The sequence below is a fragment of the Oncorhynchus keta genome, chromosome 13 (assembly GCF_023373465.1).
Source record: "Oncorhynchus keta strain PuntledgeMale-10-30-2019 chromosome 13, Oket_V2, whole genome shotgun sequence".
Taxonomy (NCBI): Eukaryota; Metazoa; Chordata; class Actinopteri; order Salmoniformes; family Salmonidae; genus Oncorhynchus; species Oncorhynchus keta.
This window is the reverse complement of record NC_068433.1, coordinates 7,540,365-7,563,353: the sequence shown is the minus strand read 5'-3', so window position 1 is coordinate 7,563,353 and position 22,989 is coordinate 7,540,365. Positions and strand designations below refer to the sequence as shown.

At 46.5% G+C, this 22,989-nt stretch overlaps 1 protein-coding gene across 1 annotated transcript; it reads right to left on the bottom strand.

The window, feature by feature from the left end:
• Nucleotides 1-220: 220 nt before the first annotated feature.
• On the bottom strand, nt 221-17,154 carry LOC118377973 (F-box only protein 24-like). Its single transcript, XM_052460732.1, has 10 exons — nt 17,071-17,154; nt 16,883-17,038; nt 16,450-16,636; nt 14,884-15,155; nt 13,654-13,927; nt 8,096-8,254; nt 7,809-7,930; nt 5,022-5,159; nt 4,737-4,907; nt 221-649 (listed from the first exon to the last, which is right to left on the bottom strand). Exons 1-10 carry the CDS (start codon nt 17,152-17,154, stop codon nt 320-322), a joined length of 1,893 nt encoding a protein of 630 aa, XP_052316692.1. The 3' UTR covers nt 221-319.
• Nucleotides 17,155-22,989: the final 5,835 nt, after the last annotated feature.

Here is a 22,989-nt window from a genome sequence, read left to right as displayed (position 1 = left end):
GCCACATTGTTAATTCTCCTAACCAGCCACATTGTTAATTCTCCTAACCTGCCACGTTAATTCTCCTAACCTGCCACGTTAATTCTCCTAACCTTAACCTAATTCTCCTAACCAGCTACGAAAAGTAACTTCCAGTCGTAGCTGTACTTGCTCTAGTCAGAAGCGTGATTCAGTGATACAGGATCGAGGGATTAATACATCTGACACACACACTGATGCTGCTGTTTTTATTAAAAGCAAAATAAAACATCACAATGTGGATGGAGTCTTTGGCCACAATTGTTTCATATGAAAAAGGTGGCATCGTTGGTGAATGTGGTTACGACTGGCTGCTGGGCTCGTCAGACACGGGCCGGATGGCGATCAGCGCTTGGACCAGGAACTCCCTGTGGGCGGGGTTAATGGTCATGTGTCGCTGCACAGCCCAGCGGAGGATGTCCACCTTTCGCCTCAGACTCTCACACTCCCTCAGCTGGGCTAGTTGCCAGATCAGCCTCTCCCTCTCATCTCTCGCCACCTCACTTTCCTCCTCATCCTCCTCCTTTACAGGGGGGGGGCAGCGGAACAGCGGGGGCTCGGCGATGTCATGGCAACATAGCAGGAAGAGGCAGTCCTTGGAGGCACAGAGAGAGCGGGCAGCACGGGGCACCTGGGGGAAGAGAGAAAGAGGACAGATACAATAGTTAAAGATGACAGTACCAAATATAGGTCTTCTTCTTTGGTATTATGGCGTTCACACAGTTTGTGCATGCCGCCACCTACTGTGTAGGAGTGTATGGTCGATCACGTTAGATTTTGTCATTAATTTATTTTTATTTTTATAAACTAACCCTCTACTATTTTTTTAATTTTTTAAACACCTCATTCCACTTCTTTGACCCAAACTGATCTTACACCAGGCTGGGAGGATGGGAGGCTGGGAGGACGGGGGGACGGGAGGACGGGAGGACAGGACTCTTTCGTTCAACACATAGTGTAAGTCTTCTACAGTAAAACCTCGTACACCCGAGTACTTCTCTACAGCTGGCACCACAACATCTCGTTTCTGTCATTTATGTTTAATTTCTGCAGTACAGTTGATATGCTAAGAAGCCAACCTTGCTGAAGCACAAATTATATCACTCTGTATTGGCCTAGGTAAAACTACTCACCCATGACCCATCATCCTCTACTCTCTTCACTGCCTCAGCATATGTGAACTTCTGTTCTACTCTGACCCTGCCAACCTCAACCTGTCTCTCTCGCACCAGGCACTTCTGATCCCCAGCAACATGGGTATCCCCACAACTGACACACACTGTTTTCTTTACCCCCGATAATACACATTCCTTTGTCCCATGCCTTCCTGCACACTTCTCACATCTTGGAATGTCCCTCCTCCACACTGCTGCAACATGACCATGAGCTTGGCATCTGAAACACCTCAGTGGGTTCGGCACAAAAGCTCTCATTGGAATAACTGACATTTCCTAACATGACTTGGTCAAGTAAATACTCTGCTTCAAAACTCAAAAGGACTATAACGGTGTCTTCTCAGTTTCAATACGCTTGCCAAACGGCAGGTGTCACAGACACAGGGAATCTTCAACTTTAGTTGCACCACCTCACCCCAGTAATCACTCCTTTCAAAGGCGCCCTGCTCCAGAGAAGTCACAGGTTTTGTCCTGAGGCCTGTGATGTGAAGCGCTCGCTCCCTCTGGGCCTAAGAAACACCAAGTCCACTTCGAGCTACCTTCACCGATTTGAACAGTACCCACATTATTTTCTACCCAGCCTGAGACTACATATGGGTCAGTCAAAATGTAGGGATCCACTTTCTACAAAAGTTTCACTCCCACTGGGCAAGAATCATCTTTTGCATGACCATAGGGGAGAGGCTGGGACTCTGAGGTCTTCTCCACACCTGCCACCGCAGGTACAGTGATTCATCCTCATTCTTATCAGGTTACATTTCTGAGACAGCAGAATACGGATTGTACTCAACATTCTTCCTCAACACACATCTTCCCTCTGCACTGGGCTCTTCTCCTTCTTCCTCACTGTCCATAACCACGTTTATCCATTCACCTTGCTCATGCAGAGCCTTCATCCACTGTATTGTTTGCAGATCAAACACTGTTGGCCTTTCTCCAATACTCAACATCTGTTCCTGAGGACAATTTACTAGTCTGGTTATCTCTGGCCTCTCCATGCTCGCAATTTACCATCTCTGGCCTCTCCATGCTTCCAATTTACCATCTCTGGCCTCTCCATGCTTTCAATTTACCATCTCTGGCCTCTCCATGCTTTCAATTTACCATCTCTGGCCTCTCCATGCTTTCACCATTTACCATCTCTGGCCTCTCCATGCTTTCAATTTACCATCTCTGGCCTCTCCATGCTTCCAATTTACCATCTCTGGCCTCTCCATGCTTTCAATTTACCATCTCTGGCCTCTCCATGCTTTCAATTTACCATCTCTGGCCTCTCCATGCTCCCATCTCTGGCCTCTCCATGCTTTCAATTTACCATCTCTGGCCTCTCCATGCTCCCAAATTACCATCTCTGGCCTCTCCATGCTTTCAATTTACCATCTCTGGCCTCTCCATGCTTTCAATTTACCATCTCTGGCCTCTCCATGCTTCCAATTTACCATCTCTGGCCTCTCCATGCTTTCAATTTACCATCTCTGGCCTCTCCATGCTTTCAATTTACCATCTCTGGCCTCTCCATGCTTTCAATTTACCATCTCTGGCCTCTCCATGCTCCCAAATTACCATCTCTGGCCTCTCCATGCTTCCAATTTACCATCTCTGGCCTCTCCATGCTCCCAAATTACCATGCCTGGCCTCCATGCTCCCAATTTACCATGCCTGGCCTCCATGCTTCCAAATTACCATCTCTGGCCTCTCCATGCTCCCAAATTACCATGCCTGGCCTCCATGCTCCCAAATTACCATCTCTGGCCTCTCCATGCCACCCAAATTACCATGCCTGGCCTCCATGCTCCCAAATTACCATGCCTGGCCTCCATGCTCCCAAATTACCATGCCTGGTTATCTCTGGCCTCTCCATGCCACCCAAATTACCATGCTTGGCTATCTCTGGCCTCTCCATGCTCGCAAAATGTGAGCTACTCTGCATCAAAGAGCAGCGTCCGTCCCACTCCTCCTGTCGCAGTGCCTGATGGTCAATCCCAAACATAGGTCTATAGCTAGCTAGATACAGTTGAAGTCAGAAGTTTACATACAGCATAGCCAAATACATTTAAATGAAGTTTTTCACAATTCCTGACATTTAATCCAAGTAACAATTTCCTGTTTTAGGTCAGTTAGGATCCCCACTTTATTTTAAGAATGTGAAAAGTCAGAATAATAGTAGAGAGAATGATTTATTTCAGTTTTTATTTCTTTCATCACATTCCCAGTGGGTCAGACGTTTACATACACTCAATTAGTATTTGGTAGCATTGCCTTTATATTGTTGAACTTAGGTCAAATGTGTCGTGTAGCCTTCCACAAGCTTCCCACAATAAGTTGGGTGAATTTTGTCCCATTCCTCCTGACAGAGCTGGTGTAACTGAGTCAGGTTTGTAGGCCTCCTTGCTCGCACACGCTTTTTCAGTTCTGCCCACAAATTTTCTATGGGATTGAGATCAGGGCTTTGTGATGGCCACTCCAATACCCTGACTTTGTTGTTTTTAAGCCATTTTGCCACAACTTTGGAAGTATGCTTGGAGTCATTGTCTATTTGGAAGACCCATTTGCGACCAAGCTTTAACTTGCTGACTGATGTCTTGAGATGTTGCTTCAATATATCCACATAATGTTCCTTCCTCATGAGCCATCTATTTTGTGAAGTGCACCAGACCCTCCTGCAGCAAAGCACCCCCACAACATGATCCTGCCACCCCCATGCTTCACGGTTGGGATGGTGTTCTTCGGCTTGCAAGCCTCCCCCTTTTTCCTCCAAACATAAATATGGTCATTATGGCCAAACAGTTCCATTTTTGTTTCATCAGACCAAAGGACATTTCTCCAAAAAGTACGATCTTTGTCCCCATGTGCAGTTGTAAACTGTAGTCTGGCTTTTTTTATTGCGGTTTTGGAGCAGTGGCTTCTTCCTTGCTGAGGGGCCTTTCAGGTTATGTCGATATAGGACTCGTTTTACTGTGGGTATAGATACTTTTGTACCTGTTTCCTCCAGCATCTTCACAAGGTCCTTTGGTGTTGTTCTGGGATTGATTTGCACTTTTTGCACCAAAGTACATTCATCTCTAGGAGACAGAACGAGTCTCCTTCCTGAGCAGTATGACGGCTGCATGGTCTCATGGTGTTTATACTTGCATACTGTTGTTTGTACAGATGAACGTGGTACCTTCAGGCATTTGGAAATTTCTCCCAAGAATGAACCAGACTTGTGGAGGTCTACAATTTTTCTCTGAGGTCTCAGCTGATTTCTATTGATTTTCCCATGGTGTCAAGCAAAGAGGCACTGGGTTTGAAGGTAGGCCTTGAAATACATCCACAGGTAGACCTCCAATTGACTCAAAAGATGTCAATTAGCCTATGACTCCAACCTAAGTGTATGTAAACTTCCAACTTCAACTGTAATTAACCAATCAAACAGCTAGAAAATTAACCAATCCGACACCTAGATTATTAACCAATCCGACAGCAAGAAAATTAACCAATCCAACAGCTAGATAATTAACCAATCAAATGTCCAGAGGGAGATTACAAAGAGTGCAGCTTTACCTCGATGTTCAGTTTGATGAACACAGCGCTTCCCTTGGAGCAGCCGGGCAGTCGGCGGCCTCCTCCACAGCCACAGCCCTGTACTTCCTTCACTCCAGACTCCCCTTGCAGCAGGGCGAGCGAGTGGTTCAGTCCACACCACACCTCCACTGGAGTCTTGGACAGTACCACCTACAACAGGGGAGAGGGGGAATTGTTACCTGATGGATTTTTATATTATGGTGTTAGAAATGCAGTTTCAACTGGAAACTGGACAGTAAGGTGTACAAGGGAGGAAGCACAGACACACACCTCGGTGGGTTCGCCGCGGTCGATCTTATCTCCTGTGCCAAGCTGTCCGTAGCGGTTGCTGCCCTGCATGAAGACTCGGCCACAATCGTCCAGCAGGCACAAGTGGCTCAGTCCCAGAGAGCACTTCACCACCTAGCAGAGGTCAAAGGTAACTCCGTTGTAGGTTTGAATCCTGCATGCATTTACCATATATACTAATAGACCATATATACTAATATACCATATATATATATACCAATATACCATATAAACTAATATACCAAATATACTAATAGACCATATATACTAATATACCATATATACTAATAAACCATATGTATTAATAGATCATATATACTAATATACCATATGTACTAATATACCATATATACTAATATACCATATGTATTAATAGACCATATATACTAATAAACCATATGTATTAATAGATCATATATACTAATATACCATATATACTAATATACCATATGTATTAATTTACCATATATACTAATATACCATATGTACTAATAGACCATATATACTAATATACCATATGTACTAATATACCATATATACTAATATACCATATTTACTAATATACCATATGTACTAATATACCATATACTAATATACCATATATGCTAATATACCATATATACCAATATACCATATATACTAATATACCATATGTACTAATATACCATTTATACAAATATACCGTATATACTAATATACCATTTATACTAATATACCATATGTACTAATATACCATTTATACAAATATACCGTATATACTAATATACCATTTATACAAATATACCATATGTGCTAATATACCATATATACTAATATACCACATGTACTAATATACCATATATACTAATGTACCATATGTACTAATATACCATATGTACTAAAATACCATATATACTAATATACCATATATACTAATATACCATATATACTAATATACCATATATACCAATATACCATATATACCAATATACCATATATACTAATATACCATATGTACTAATATACCATTTATACAAATATACCGTATATACTAATATACCATTTATACAAATATACCATATGTGCTAATATACCGTATATACTAATATACCATATGTATTAATTTACCATATATACTAATATACCATATGTACTAATAGACCATATATACTAATATACCACATGTACTAATATACCATATATACTAATGTACCATATGTACTAATATACCATTTATACAAATATACCGTATATACTAATATACCATTTATACAAATATACCATATGTGCTAATATACCGTATATACTCCGGAGAAGTCACAGGTTTTGTCCTGAGGCCTGTGATGTGAAGCGCTCGCTCCCTCTGGGCCTAAGAAACACCAAGTCCACTTCGAGCTACCTTCACCGATTTGAACAGTACCCACATTATTTTCTACCCAGCCTGAGACTACATATGGGTCAGTCAAAATGTAGGGATCCACTTTCTACAAAAGTTTCACTCCCACTGGGCAAGAATCATCTTTTGCATGACCATAGGGGAGAGGCTGGGACTCTGAGGTCTTCTCCATACCTGCCACCGCAGGTACAGTGATTCATCCTCATTCTTATCAGGTTACATTTCTGAGACAGCAGAATACAGATTGTACTCAACATTCTTCCTCAACACACATCTTCCCTCTGCACTGGGCTCTTCTCCTTCTTCCTCACTGTCCATAACCACGTTTATCCATTCACCTTGCTCATGCAGAGCCTTCATCCACTGTATTGTTTGCAGATCAAACACTGATGGCCTTTCTCCAATACTCAACATCTGTTCCTGAGGACAATTTACTAGTCTGGTTATCTCTAGCCTCTCCATGCTTTCAATTTACCATCTCTGGCCTCTCCATGCTTTCAATTTACCATCTCTGGCCTCTCCATGCTTTCAATTTACCATCTCTGGCCTCTCCATGCTTCCAATTTACCATCTCTGGCCTCTCCATGCTTCCAATTTACCATCTCTGGCCTCTCCATGCTTTCAATTTACCATCTCTGGCCTCTCCATGCTTTCAATTTACCATCTCTGGCCTCTCCATGCTTCCAATTTACCATCTCTGGCCTCTCCATGCTTCCAATTTACCATCTCTGGCCTCTCCATGCTCCCAAATTACCATCTCTGGCCTCTCCATGCTCCCAAATTACCATGCCTGGCCTCCATGCTCCCAAATTACCATGCCTGGTTATCTCTGGCCTCTCCATGCTCCCAAATTACCATGCCTGGCCTCCATGCTCCCAAATTACCATGCCTGGCTATCTCTGGCCTCTCCATGCTCGCAAAATGTGAGCTACTCTGCATCAAAGAGCAGCGTCCGTTCCATACCATATATACCAATATACCATATATACTAATATACCATATGTACTAATATACCATATACACCAATATACCATATATACCAATATACCATATATACTAATATACCATATGTACTAATATACCATTTATACAAATATACCGTATATACTAATATACCATTTATACAAATATACCATATGTGCTAATATACCGTATATACTAATATACCATATATATAAATATACCATATATTCTAATATACCATGTATACTACACAAAGGTGCTATCTAGAACCTTAAAAGGTTATTTGGCTGTCCTCGTAGGATAACAAAAGGGTTCCACATGGAACCCAAAAGTGTTCTCCCTGGAATATCCTCTGGCGACAGAACCATTTTCTCAAGAGTGTACCTGTGGACAAACGTGTGTTTGGTGGAAATGTATCTCTGCACCTTGTAGGGCAGGGAGAGCGGCAGAGGGGTGTGGATGTCATGGGGATCGTAACCCTGCTGGGTCCCAATGAACTGACGATACACACCAACGGAGTGCACCTCCAAATAGACTGAACCCTCGCCTGAGAAAGAGAGAAAGGGATTTATGACACCTTTTTATACCAGCATGGATGGAAAACCGCAATGTAAGAAGCATTGTTGCACGCAGAAACTGTCATATACTGAACTCAAGCTTCTTTTCAATGGAGTTTCACAGAAAACAATGCTAACTGTGCTGTGATATTTACCTGTGAGGTAGAGGATGCTGCTGTAGCTGGAATGGACCTGAGCGATGGGCAGGTGAGGTAGAGAGATGCTGATCTTCTTCAGAGCCAGCTGCACGGTGTAGGAACGGGGCGTGTTCAACAGGGTCTCATTCACAGACAGAGAATAGACCTTCCCAGAATCTGAGGGTGGAAATGGAGAGATACAATTCAGAGAAACAAGTTGTTCATTTACTGGCTTTTATTTATACGTCAGGGATCTTGTAAACTATTTACAGTGTCTACAAAAAGTATTCAGACCCCTTGACTTTTCCTACATTTTGTTACAGCCTTGTTCTAAAATGGATTACATAAAGGGGACTGGGAGACTAGTCAGGTTTGAAGAGGGAGGACTAGGAGACTAGTCAGGTTTGAATAGCGGGGAGTGGGAGACTAGTCAGGTTTAAATAGGAGGGACTAGGAGACTAGTCAGGTTTGAAGAGGGAGGAATGGGAGACGAGTCAGGTTTGAAGAGCAGAGAATGGGAGACTAGTCAGGTTTGAATAGGGAGGACTAGGAGACTAGTCAGGTTTGAATAGCGGGGAGTGGGAGACTAGTCAGGTTTAAATAGGAGGGACTAGGACACTAGTCAGGTTTGAAGAGGGAGGAATGGGAGACGAGTCAGGTTTGAAGAGCAGAGAATGGGAGACTAGTCAGGTTTAAATAGGAGGGACTAGGAGACTAGTCAGGTTTGAAGAGGGGGGACTAGGAGACTAGTCAGGTTTGAAGAGGGGGGACTGGGAGACTAGTCAGGTTTAAATAGGAGGGACTAGGAGACTAGTCAGGTTTGAAGAGGGGGGACTAGGAGACTAGTCAGGTTTGAAGAGGGAGGACTGAGAGACTAGTCAGGTCTGAATAGGAGGGACTGGGAGTCTAGTCAGGTCTGAATAGGAGGGACTGGGAGACTAGTCAGAGGAGACTAGTCAGGTTTGAATAGGAGGGACTGGGAGACTAGTCAGGTTTGAATAGGAGGGACTGGGAGACTAGTCAGGTTTGAAGAGGGAGGACTGAGAGACTAGTCAGGTCTGAATAGGAGGGACTGGGAGACTAGTCAGAGGAGACTAGTCAGGTTTGAAGAGGGGGGACTGGGAGACTAGTCAGGTTTGAAGAGGGAGGACTGGGAGACTAGTCAGGTTTGAATAGGAGGGACTGGGAGACTAGTCAGGTTTGAAGAGGGAGGACTGAGAGACTAGTCAGGTCTGAATAGGAGGGACTGGGAGACTAGTCAGGTTTGAATAGGAGGGACTGGGAGACTAGTCAGAGGAGACTAGTCAGGTTTGAAGAGGGGGGACTGGGAGACTAGTCAGGTTTGAATAGGAGGGACTGGGAGACTAGTCAGGTTTGAAGAGGGAGGACTGGGAGTCTAGTCAGGTTTAAATAGGAGGGACTGGGAGACTAGTCAGAGGAGACTAGTCAGGTTTGAAGAGGGGGGACTGGGAGACTAGTCAGGGTTGAATAAGAGGGACTGGGAGACTAGTCAGGTTTAAATAGGAGGGACTGGGAGACTAGTCAGAGGAGACTAGTCAGGTTTGAAGAGGGGGGACTGGGAGACTAGTCAGGTTTCAATAGGAGGGACTGGGAGACTAGTCAGGTCTGAATAGGAGGGACTGGGAGACTAGTCAGGTTTGAATAGGAGGGACTGGGAGACTAGTCAGGTTTGAATAGGAGGGACTGGGAAACTAGTCAGGTTTGAATAGGAGGGACTGGGAGACTAGTCAGGTTTCAATAGGAGGGACTGGGAGACTAGTCAGAGGAGACTAGTCAGGTTTAAATAGGAGGGACTGGGAGACTAGTCAGGGTTGAATAGGAGGGACTGGGAGACTAGTCAGGTTTGAATAGGAGGGACTGGGAGACTAGTCAGGTTTGAAGAGGGAGGACTGGGAGACTAGTCAGGTTTAAATAGGAGGGACTGGGAGACTAGTCAGGTTTAAATAGGAGGGACTGGGAAACTAGTCAGGTTTAAATAGGAGGGAGTGGGAGACTAGTCAGGTTTGAATAGGGGGGACTGGGAGACTAGTCAGAGGAGACTAGTCAGGTTTGAATAGGAGGGACTGGGAGACTAGTCAGGTTTGAATAGGAGGGACTGGGAGACTAGTCAGGTTTGAATAGGAGGGACTGGGAGACTAGTCAGGTTTGAATAGGAGGGACTGGGAGACTAGTCAGGTTTGAATAGGAGGGACTGGGAGACTAGTCAGGTTTGAATAGGAGGGACTGGGAGACTAGTCAGGTTTGAATAGGAGGGACTGGGAGACTAGTCAGGTTTAAATAGGAGGGACTGGGAGACTAGTCAGAGGAGACTAGTCAGGTTTAAATAGGGGGACTGGGAGACTAGTCAGGTTTAAATAGGAGGGACTGGGAGACTAGTCAGGTTTGAAGAGGGAGGACTGGGAGACTAGTCAGGTTTGAATAGGAGGGACTGGGAGACTAGTCAGGTTTGAATAGGAGGGACTGGGAGTCTAGTCAGAGGAGACTAGTCAGGTTTAAATAGGAGGGACTGGGAGACTAGTCAGAGGAGACTAGTCAGGTTTGAAGAGGGGGGACTGGGAGACTAGTCAGGTTTCAATAGGAGGGACTGGGAGACTAGTCAGGTCTGAATAGGAGGGACTGGGAGACTAGTCAGGTTTGAATAGGAGGGACTGGGAGACTAGTCAGGTTTCAATAGGAGGGACTGGGAGACTAGTCAGGTTTCAATAGGAGGGACTGGGAGACTAGTCAGAGGAGACTAGTCAGGTTTGAAGAGGGGGGACTGGGAGACTAGTCAGGTTTGAAGAGGGAGGACTGGGAGACTAGTCAGGTTTGAATAGGAGGGACTGGGAGACTAGTCAGGTTTGAATAGGAGGGACTGGGAGACTAGTCAGGTCTGAATAGGAGGGACTGGGAGACTAGTCAGGTTTGAATAGGAGGGACTGGGAGACTAGTCAGGTTTAAATAGGAGGGACTGGGAGACTAGTCAGGTTTAAATAGGAGGGACTGGGAAACTAGTCAGGTTTGAATAGGAGGGACTGGGAGACTAGTCAGGTTTGAATAGGAGGGACTGGGAGACTAGTCAGGTTTAAATAGGAGGGACTGGGAGACTAGTCAGGTTTAAATAGGAGGGACTGGGAGACTAGTCAGGTTTAAATAGGAGGGACTGGGAGACTAGTCAGGTTTGAATAGGAGGGACTGGGAGACTAGTCAGGTTTCAATAGGAGGGACTGGGAGACTAGTCAGGTTTAAATAGGAGGGACTGGGAGACTAGTCAGGTTTCAATAGGAGGGACTGGGAGACTAGTCAGGTTTGAATAGGAGGGACTGGGAGACTAGTCAGGTTTGAATAGGAGGGACTGGGAGACTAGTCAGGTTTCAATAGGAGGGACTGGGAGACTAGTCAGGTTTAAATAGGAGGGACTGGGAGACTAGTCAGGTTTCAATAGGAGGGACTGGGAGACTAGTCAGGTTTAAATAGGAGGGACTGGGAAACTAGTCAGGTTTGAATAGGAGGGACTGGGAGACTAGTCAGGTTTGAATAGGCGGGACTGGGAGACTAGTCAGGTCTGAATAGGAGGGACTGGGAGACTAGTCAGGTCTGAATAGGAGGGACTGGGAGACTAGTCAGGTCTGAATAGGAGGGACTGGGAGACTAGTCAGGTTTGAATAGGAGGGACTGGGAGACTAGTCAGGTTTAATAGGAGGGACTGGGAAACTAGTCAGGTTTAAATAGGAGGGAGTGGGAGACTAGTCAGAGGAGACTAGTCAGGTTTAAATAGGGGGGACTGGGAGACTAGTCAGAGGAGACTAGTCAGGTTTAAATAGGAGGGACTGGGAGACTAGTCAGAGGAGACCAGTCAGGTTTAAATAGGGGGGACTGGGAGACTAGTCAGAGGAGACTAGTCAGGTTTAAATAGGAGGGACTGGGAGACTAGTCAGAGGAGACCAGTCAGGTTTAAATAGGGGGGACTGGGAGACTAGTCAGAGGAGACTAGTCAGGTTTGAAGAGGGAGGACTGGGAGACTAGTCAGGTTTGAATAGGAGGGACTGGGAGACTAGTCAGAGGAGACTAGTCAGGTTTGAAGAGGGAGGACTGGGAGACTAGTCAGGTTTGAATAGGAGGGACTGGGAGACTAGTCAGAGGAGACTAGTCAGGTTTAAATAGGAGGGACTGGGAGACTAGTCAGAGGAGACTAGTCAGGTTTGAAGAGGGGGGACTGGGAGACTAGTCAGGTTTGAATAGGAGGGACTGGGAGACTAGTCAGGTTTGAAGAGGGAGGACTGGGAGACTAGTCAGGTTTGAAGAGGGAGGACTGGGAGACTAGTCAGGTTTGAATAGGAGGGACTGGGAGACTAGTCAGGTTTAAAGAGCGGAGACTGGGAGACTAGTCAGGTTTAAATAGGAGGGACTGGGAGACTAGGCAGGTTTATTTAGGGTGGACAGGGAGACTAGTCAGGATTATTTAGGGTGGACAGGGAGACTAGTCAGGTTTGAAGAGGGAGGACTAGGAGTCTAGTCAGGTTTGAAGAGGGAGGACTGGGAGACTAGTCAGGTTTGAAGAGGGAGGACTGGGAGACTAGTCAGGTTTGAAGAGGGAGGACTGGGAGACTAGTCAGGTTTAAAGAGCGGAGACTGGGAGATCAGTCAGGTTTAAATAGGAGGGACTGGGAGACTAGTCAGGTTTGAAGAGGGAGGACTGGGAGACTAGTCAGGTTTAAAGAGGGAGACTGGGAGACTAGTCAGGTTTGAAGAGGGAGGACTGGGAGACTAGTCAGGTTTAAAGAGCGGAGACTGGGAGACTAGTCAGGTTTGAAGAGGGAGGACTGGGAGACTAGTCAGGTTTAAAGAGCGGAGACTGGGAGATCAGTCAGGTTTAAATAGGAGGGACTGGGAAACTAGTCAGGATTATTTAGGGTCGACAGGGAGACTAGTCAGGATCAAGGGAAAGATGAACGGAGCAAAGTAAAGAGAGATCCTTGATGAAAAGCTGCTCCAGAGCGACCCTAAGCACACAGCCAAGACAATGCAGGAGTGGCTTTGGGACAAGTCTCTGAATGTCCTTGAGTGGCCCAGCCAGGGCCCGGACGTGAACCCGATCGAACATCTCTGGAGAAACCTGAAAATAGCTGTGCAATGACACTGCCCATCCAACCTGACAGAGAGGATCTGCAGAGAAGAACGTGAGAAACTCCCCAAATACAGGTGTGCCAAGCTTGTAGCGTCATACCCAAGAAGACTCGATGCTGTAATCAATGCCAAAAGGTGCTTCAAGTACTGAGTATAGGGTCTGAATACTTACGTGAAAATGTGCAAAATAAATGTGTAGATTGATGAGGGGAAAAAAATATTTAATCAGTTTTAGAATAAGGCGGTAATGTAACAAAATGTAGAAAAAGTCAAGGGGTCTGAATACTTTTCGAATGCACTATATATTTAAATCAAATGTAATTCCTGATGTTTAATACACGGTGTTGCATTCAGTTGTAAAACTCCCCACATCAAACTTTCAATTGAAAATTCATTTGAATTGATTTTCAATCAACCAATCAGACCATCCGATGTTCAGAGACACTGACCAGTGAGCAGCAGCAGGACCCTGTTGACCTCGGAGCCGGTGAGGCGGAGCTGTATGAAGGTCAGGGAGGGGTGAAAGGTCATCCGGAACACCCTCTGGCTGGTGTCCTGCTGGTACACTTCCACACAGTCACACCGCGGAGGGGTGAGAGAGGGGGCCGAGCCGGGGGCGCCGGGCCAGCTGGGGGGTACGGCCTCTGCACCTCTGTTCGCACGGCTCACCAGGACGTATATGTACTGACGGAAGGAGTTGTCGCTACGGGGATCCACGGCAAACTATGAGTGGAGGAGCGAGAGGAACAGAGAGAGAGACAGAGAGAAACAGAGAGAGACAGAGAGAGAGAGAGAGAGAGAGAGACAGAGAGAGAGAGAGACAGAGAGAGAGAGAGAGACAGAGAAGAGAGACAGAGAGAGAGACAGAGAGAGACAGAGACAGAGACAGAGAGAGAGAGAGAGAGAGAGAGAGAGACAGAGAGAGAGAGAGAGAGAAAGAGACAGAGAGAGACAGAGAGAGAGAGGAGAGAGAGAGGGAGAGAGAGAGAGAGACAGAGACAGAGAGAGAGAGAGAGAGACAGAGAGAGAGAGAGAGAGAGACAGAGAGACAGAGAGACAGAGAGAGAGACAGAGAGTGACAGAGAGAGACAGAGACAGAGAGAGAGAGAGAGAGAGACAGAGTCAGAGAGAGAGAGACAGAGAGAGACAGAGAGAGAGACAGAGAGACAGAGAGAGAGAGAGAGACAGAGAGAGGAGAGAGAGAGAGAGAGACAGAGAGAGAGAGAGAGACAGAGAGACAGAGAGACAGAGAGAGACAGAGAGACAGAGAGAGAGACAGAGAGAGACAGAGAGAGAGAGAGAGAGAGAGAGAGACAGAGACAGAGAGAGACAGAGAGACAGAGAGAGAGAGAGAGAGAGAGAGAGAGAGAGAGACAGAGAGAGAGAGAGAGACAGAGAGAGAGAGAGAGACAGAGAGAGAGAGAGAGAGAGAGAGAGAGAGAGAGAGAGAGACAGAGAGACAGAGAGAGAGAGAGAGTGAGAGAGAGAGACAGAGAGACAGAGAGACAGATAGTGACAGAGAGAAACAGAGAGGGAGTGTGTGTGTGGGTGTTATAAAGTGTTCAAGCTAAAGTTTAACTTCCTGTTGGGTGTCCAACCCAATGAGCTACCCTCCACCTTCTTTCCTCTTACTTCAATACTAGCAATACTGGCTAGCTAATCTGTACCCCCCCACTCACATCTTTGGCATTCTGACACAGCACAGTGTGGCGTGAGGCCCTCCTCCAAGTCATGTGACCGCGGAGCGATGATGTGGCGGCGTTGCGCAGCAGGAAGACGGTGCCCTGGTAGTCAAACAGCAGGAGGTGGTTGCGGGTTGGCAGAGACCTTCTGTAGCCCAGTGCCAGGGGAGGAACAACGGCCAGGGACACAGAGGGACCCCCGGACCTGCACCACTGGGGAGTCCGGGACCACCCACTGCCCAAACGCTGCATCTGGAGGCCCTGGGAGTCTGTGGGAAGTAGAGAGAAGGTCTTGAGTGGGACTGATTCAATAGATCATTGTTATATTTTGTTGATTTGATCTCATGTTTGATTTTCTGTTTTCTCAGGAGACTGTTTTCATATATAAACTCAGGAGAGTGTTTTCATATGTGATGGTATCATTCGTAGCGGTCAAAGGATGATGAACACTGAACAAAAAATATAAACTCAACATGTAAAGTGTTGGTCCCATGTTTCATGAGCTGAAAGAAATAAAAGATCCTAGATATTTTCCATACGCCCAAAAAAACGTATTTCTCTGAAATTAGGTGCTCAAATTTGTTTACATCCCTGTTAGTGAGCATTTCTCCTTTGACAAGATAATCCATCCACCTGACAGGTGTGGCATATCAAGAAGCTGATTTAACGGCATGCTCATTACACAGGTGCACCTTGTGCTGGGGACAATTAAACAGCCACTCCAACGTTGTTTTAGAGAATTTGGCAGTACGTCCATCCGGCCTCACAACCGCAGACCACATGTATGGTGTGGTGTGGGCGAGCGGTTTGCTGATGTCAACGTTGTGAACAGAGTGCCCCATGGTGGCGGTGGGGTTATGGTACGGTCAGGCATAAGCTACGGATAATGAACACGATTGCATTTTATCGATGGTAATTCGAATGCACAGAGATGCCGTGACGAGAATTTGAGGCCCGTTGTCGTGTCATTTATCCACCACCATCACCTCATGTTTCAGCATGATAATGCACGGCCCCATGTACACAATACCTGGAAGCTGAAAATGTCCCAGTTCCTCCATGGCCTGCATACTCACTAGACATGTCACCCCATTGAGCATGTTCGGGATGCTGTGGATCGACGTGTACAACAGCGTGTTCCTGTTTCTGCCAATATCCAGCAACTTCGCACAGCCATTGAAGAGGAGTGGGACAACATTCCACAGGCCGCCATCAACAGCCTGATCAACTCAATGTGAAGGAGATGTGTCGCTCTGCATGAGGCACATGGTGGTCACAGCAGACTGGTTTTCTGATCCACACCCCTGCCTTTTTTGTTGTCGTTGTAAGGTGTCTCTGACCAACAGGTGTGTGTATCTGTATTCCCAGTCATGTGAAATCCATAGATTCGGGCCTACATGAATTTATTTCAATTGACTGATTTCCTGATATGACCTGTAACTCAGTAAAATATTAGAAATGGTTGCATGTTGCATTTTATATGTTATTTCAGCATATATTCAAACAGAACACAATCCATTTGATTAAAGCGCAAACAGACTCTGTCTCTCCCTCTATTCTTACATTTCAAGATGGCTGTCCTTCGCCAGTCGTTGGGCGGGGCAGTGGAAGGCTGCTGCGTCCCCGTTGCCTGGCGATGGCAGAGCCGTCTCCAGAGGGAGGAGCTTAGGCTCAGCTGGTGGTAGGTGCTGCAAGTGGCTCCAAAGGCGATGACGTCACTGACTGACACTCTGGACAGAATCTCTTCCAGCTTTGGGCGTGATTGGTTGGAGATAGAGATCCGTTTTATGAGCAGAGACACAGCAGAGACCATCATAGCACAATGTTCAAATCCATGTTCTGACAGTGGTTAGTTATGTTGACGGTTTACGTGACGAATGAAACAACGAGAAACTTACACTTCCTGTATGTGATCAAATGTGTGCAATTAGGTCTGGCTTTGCACTTGACCATTTTAAATGATACTCTACCACACAGTGTGATGTGGTTATCTCACCAGTTCAGGTGGCAAAGAGCGAATAGTGATACCGTGTTCTACAGCATCCTCAGTTGGTGGGTTAGTCCTTCTCTTCTTTGGCTTGAAACATAGAAGCACACATTTTGACTTAAAATTATTATTATTTTTTTTACAATATTCTATCTCTGAGTTTCCCTTTCAGAAATACTGTGCATATCTCAACGTACCTTAGGTGGCGCCTCAGCTCTGTCGTATCCACACGCAAAGTTGGAACGGAGCTTTCTGGCCTCTTTATTTGGCCTCTCATCCATTTCTTATTAAAAAATGTTTGGATTTTATATTTTAAAAATATTAAGCGGTTCCTCCTTCGCATGTGTGAAAATATTTGAAGTACATTTTTCAGAATGTCTGTTCTTTTGAGCCAGTGTTCTAGAAGTCGTCACGGTGAACTTTGTTTTGGAATCATAAGCTATTGTTGCGTGATTGTAGAACTTTGGTGATGACCCATTGTGACGACTCATTCTGTTTCCTTCCGAACCAGTGGATCCTAAACTTTGACTTATTGTGTAGCCCTAATAAGCCAGAGTATCTCACTTACATGTCCCTTTGGCAACACATTTGCAAGCTGACACCTTCCTGATAATTCCCAATATATTCATCCATTATACATACACTCAGTTGATAGAAAAGGAAATCAATTGATAGTTATATATATAAAAAAACAGGACTCAACAACTGAGACATAAATTGAACAAGTTCCACAGACATGTGACTAACAGAAATGGAATAATGTGTCCCTGAACAAAGGGGGGGGGGGGCTAAATCAAAAGTAACAGTCAGTATCTAATGTGGCCACCAGCTGCATTAAGTACTGCAGTGCATCTCCTCCTCATGGACTGCACCAGGTTTGCCAGTTCTTGCTGTGAGATGTTACCCCACTCTTCCACCAAGGTACCTGCAAGTATCCTCACATTTCTGTGGGGAATGGCCCTAGCCCTCAGCCTCCGATCCAACAGGTCCCAGACGTGCTCAATGGGATTGAGATCCGGGCTCTTCGCTGGCCATGGCAGAGCACTGACATTCCTGTCTTGCAGGAAATCACGCACAGAACAAGCAGTATGGCTGGTGGCATTGTCATGCTGGAGGGTCATGTCAGGATGAGCCTGCAGGAAGGGTACCACATGAGGGAGGAGGATGTCTACCCTGTAACGCACAGCATTGATTGCCTGCAATGACAACAAGCTCAGTCCGATGAGGCTGTGACACACCATGACGGACCCTCCGCCTCCAAATCGATCCTGCTTCAGAGTACAGGCCACGGTGTAACGCTCATTCCTTCGACGATGAACGAAAATCTGACCAGACAGAAGAGTGTTAACTTGGAAGACCACCATAAATCGGCTCATTTTTACTTGAAGGTCACAGAAGGTCACAGTGTTTGGAAACTGTTCATGGAGATTCAGAATAAGTGTGATTGGAGGTGTGAGGAACCCTTGATTCATGAAACCAGAGAGTGACCAAGGCCTCTTCGGTTTCTGGTTCATGTGCAACAGGCTCCGGACAGTGTGTGTGTGTGTGTGTGTGTGTGTGTGTGTGTGTGTGTGTGTGTGTGTGTGTGTGTGTGTGTGTGTGTGTGTGTGTGTGTGTAAAGTACTTAAATAAAAAAAATGTGAAAGTACTACTTAAGTTACATTTTGAATGATTAGCAGGACAGGAAAATGGTCCAATCATGATGCTGATATCAAATGTATTCATATAGCCCTTCGTACATCAGCTGATATCTCAAAGTGCTGTACAGAAACCCAGCCTAAAACCCCAAACAGCAAGCAATGCAGGTGTAGAAGCACAGTGGCTAGGAAAAACTCCCTAGAAAGGCCAAAACCTAGGAAGAAACCTAAAGAGGAACCAGGCTATGTGGGGTGGCCAGTCCTCTTCTGGCTGTGCCGGGTTGAGATTATAACAGAACATGGCCAAGATGTTCAAATGTTCATAAATGACCAGCATGGTCGAATAACAATAAGGCAGAACAGTTGAAACTGGAGCAGCAGCACGGTCAGGTGGACTGGGGACAGCAAGGAGTCATAATGTCAGGTAGTCCTGGGGCATGGTCCTAGGGCTCAGGTCCTCCGAGAGAGAGAAAGAAAGAGAGAATGAGAGAATTAGAGAGCGCACACTTAGATTCACACAGGACACCGAATAGGACAGGAGAAGTACTCCAGATATAACAAACTGACCCTAGCCCCCCGACACATAAACTACTGCAGCATAAATACTGGAGGCAGGAGGGGTCAGGAGACACTGTGGCCCCATCCGAGGACACCCCCGGACAGGTCCAAACAGGAAGGATATAACCCCACTCCCCCCCAATTCACACACTTATCAAGAGAACATCCCTAGTCATCCCTACTGCCTCTGATCTGGTGGATTCACTAAACAGAGAACATCCCTGGTCATCCCTACTGCCTCTGATCTGGTGGACTCACTAAACAGAGAACATCCCTGGTCATCCCTACTGCCTCTGATCTGGTGGACTCACTAAACAGAGAATATCCCTGGTCATCCCTACTGCCTCTGATCTGGTGGACTCACTAAACAGAGAACATCCCTGGTCATCCCTACTGCCTCTGATCTGGAGGACTCACTAAACAGAGAATATCCTTGGTCATCCCTACTGCCTCTGATCTGGTGGACTCACTAAACAGAGAACATCCCTGGTCATCCCTACTGCCTCTGATCTGGTGGACTCACTAAACAGAGAACATCCCTGGTCATCCCTGCCTCTGATCTGGTGGACTCACTAAACAGAGAACATCCCTGGTCATCCCTACTGCCTCTGATCTGGTGGACTCACTAAACAGAGAACATCCCTGGTCATCCCTACTGCCTCTGATCTGGTGGACTCACTAAACAGAGAACATCCCTGGTCATCCCTACTGCCTCTGATCTGGTGGACTCACTAAACAGAGAACATCCCTGGTCATCCCTACTGCCTCTGATCTGGTGGACTCACTAAACAGAGAACATCCCTGGTCATCCCTACTGCCTCTGATCTGGTGGACTCACTAAACAGAGAACATCCCTGGTCATCCCTACTGCCTCTGATCTGGTGGACTCACTAAACAGAGAATATCCCTGGTCATCCCTACTGCCTCTGATCTGGAGGACTCACTAAACAGAGAACATCCCTGGTCATCCCTACTGCCTCTGATCTGGAGGACTCACTAAACAGAGAACATCCCTGGTCATCCCTACTGCCTCTGATCTGGAGGACTCACTAAACAGAGAATATCCCTGGTCATCCCTACTGCCTCTGATCTGGTGGACTCACTAAACAGAGAACATCCCTGGTCATCCCTACTGCCTCTGATCTGGTGGACTCACTAAACAGAGAACATCCCTGGTCATCCCTACTGCCTCTGATCTGGTGGACTCACTAAACAGAGAACATCCCTGGTCATCCCTACTGCCTCTGATCTGGAGGACTCACTAAACAGAGAACATCCCTGGTCATCCCTACTGCCTCTGATCTGGTGGACTCACTAAACAGAGAACATCCCTGGTCATCCCTACTGCCTCTGATCTGGTGGACTCACTAAACAGAGAACATCCCTGGTCATCCCTACTGCCTCTGATCTGGTGGACTCACTAAACAGAGAACATCCCTACTGCCTCTGATCTGGTGGACTCACTAAACAGAGAACATCCCTGGTCATCCCTACTGCCTCTGATCTGGAGGACTCACTAAACAGAGAACATCCCTGGTCATCCCTACTGCCTCTGATCTGGTGGACTCACTAAACAGAGAACATCCCTGGTCATCCCTACTGCCTCTGATCTGGTGGACTCACTAAACAGAGAACATCCCTGGTCATCCCTACTGCCTCTGATCTGGAGGACTCACTAAACAGAGAACATCCCTGGTCATCCCTACTGCCTCTGATCTGGTGGACTCACTAAACAGAGAACATCCCTGGTCATCCCTACTGCCTCTGATCTGGTGGACTCACTAAACAGAGAATATCCCTGGTCATCCCTACTGCCTCTGATCTGGTGGACTCACTAAACAGAGAACATCCTGGTCATCCCTACTGCCTCTGATCTGGTGGACTCACTAAACAGAGAACATACCTGGTCATCCCTACTGCCTCTGATCTGGTGGACTCACTAAACAGAGAACATCCCTGGTCATCCCTACTGCCTCTGATCTGGTGGACTCACTAAACAGAGAGCATCCCTGGTCATCCCTACTGCCTCTGATCTGGAGGACTCACTAAACATAGAACATCCCTGGTCATCCCTACTGCCTCTGATCTGGTGGACTCACTAAACAGAGAACATCCCTGGTCATCCCTACTGCCTCTGATCTGGTGGACTCACTAAACAGAGAATATCCCTGGTCATCCCTACTGCCTCTGATCTGGTGGACTCACTAAACAGAGAACATCCCTGGCATCCCTACTGCCTCTGATCTGGTGGACTCACTAAACAGAGAACATCCCTGGTCATCCCTACTGCCTCTGATCTGGTGGACTCACTAAACAGAGAATATCCCTGGTCATCCCTACTGCCTCTGATCTGGTGGATTCACTAAACAGAGAATATCCCTGGTCATCCCTACTGCCTCTGATCTGGAGGACTCACTAAACATAGAACATCCCTGGTCATCCCTACTGCCTCTGATCTGGTGGACTCACTAAACAGAGAACATCCCTGGTCATCCCTACTGCCTCTGATCTGGTGGATTCACTAAACAGAGAATATCCCTGGTCATCCCTACTGCCTCTGATCTGGTGGACTCACTAAACAGAGAACATCCCTGGTCATCCCTACTGCCTCTGATCTGGTGGACTCACTAAACAGAGAACATCCCTGGTCATCCCTACTGCCTCTGATCTGGTGGACTCACTAAACAGAGAATATCCCTGGTCATCCCTACTGCCTCTGATCTGGTGGACTCACTAAACAGAGAACATCCCTGGTCATCCCTACTGCCTCTGATCTGGAGGACTCACTAAACAGAGAATATCCCTGGTCATCCCTACTGCCTCTGATCTGGTGGACTCACTAAACAGAGAACATCCCTGGTCATCCCTACTGCCTCTGATCTGGTGGACTCACTAAACAGAGAACATCCCTGGTCATCCCTACTGCCTCTGATCTGGTGGACTCACTAAACAGAGAACATCCCTGGTCATCCCTACTGCCTCTGATCTGGTGGACTCACTAAACAGAGAACATCCCTGGTCATCCCTACTGCCTCTGATCTGGTGGACTCACTAAACAGAGAACATCCCTGGTCATCCCTACTGCCTCTGATCTGGTGGACTCACTAAACAGAGAACATCCCTGGTCATCCCTACTGCCTCTGATCTGGTGGACTCACTAAACAGAGAACATCCCTGGTCATCCCTACTGCCTCTGATCTGGAGGACTCACTAAACAGAGAACATCCCTGGTCATCCCTACTGCCTCTGATCTGGTGGACTCACTAAACAGAGAACATCCCTGGTCATCCCTACTGCCTCTGATCTGGAGGACTCACTAAACAGAGAACATCCCTGGTCATCCCTACTGCCTCTGATCTGGTGGACTCACTAAACAGAGAACATCCCTGGTCATCCCTACTGCCTCTGATCTGGAGGACTCACTAAACAGAGAACATCCCTGGTCATCCCTACTGCCTCTGATCTGGAGGACTCACTAAACAGAGAACATCCCTACCGCCTCTGATCTGGAGGACTCACTAAACAGAGAACATCCCTCCTGCCTCTGATCTGGAGGACTCACTAAACAGAGAACATCCCTGGTCATCCCTCTGATCTGGAGGACTCACTAAACAGAGAACATCCCTACTGCCTCTGATCTGGAGGACTCACTAAACAGAGAACATCCCTGGTCATCCCTACTGCCTCTGATCTGGAGGACTCACTAAACAGAGAACATCCCTGGTCATCCCTACTGCCTCTGATCTGGTGGACTCACTAAACAGAGAACATCCCTGGTCATCCCTACTGCCTCTGATCTGGAGGACTCACTAAACAGAGAACATCCCTGGTCATCCCTACTGCCTCTGATCTGGAGGACTCACTAAACAGAGAACATCCCTGGTCATCCCTACTGCCTCTGATCTGGTGGACTCACTAAAC

Coding starts and splice junctions, on each gene's coding strand:
- LOC118377973 (XM_052460732.1), bottom strand. CDS start 17,154: ATGGATGAGAGGCCAAATAAAGAGGCCAGAAAGCTCCGTTCCAACTTT. Junction 15,156..16,449: donor AAGGACAGCCATCTTGAAAT/GTAAGAATAGAG, acceptor TACTTCCCACAG/ACTCCCAGGGCCTCCAGATG. Junction 7,931..8,095: donor CAGCATCCTCTACCTCACAG/GTAAATATCACA, acceptor TCTCTTTCTCAG/GCGAGGGTTCAGTCTATTTG.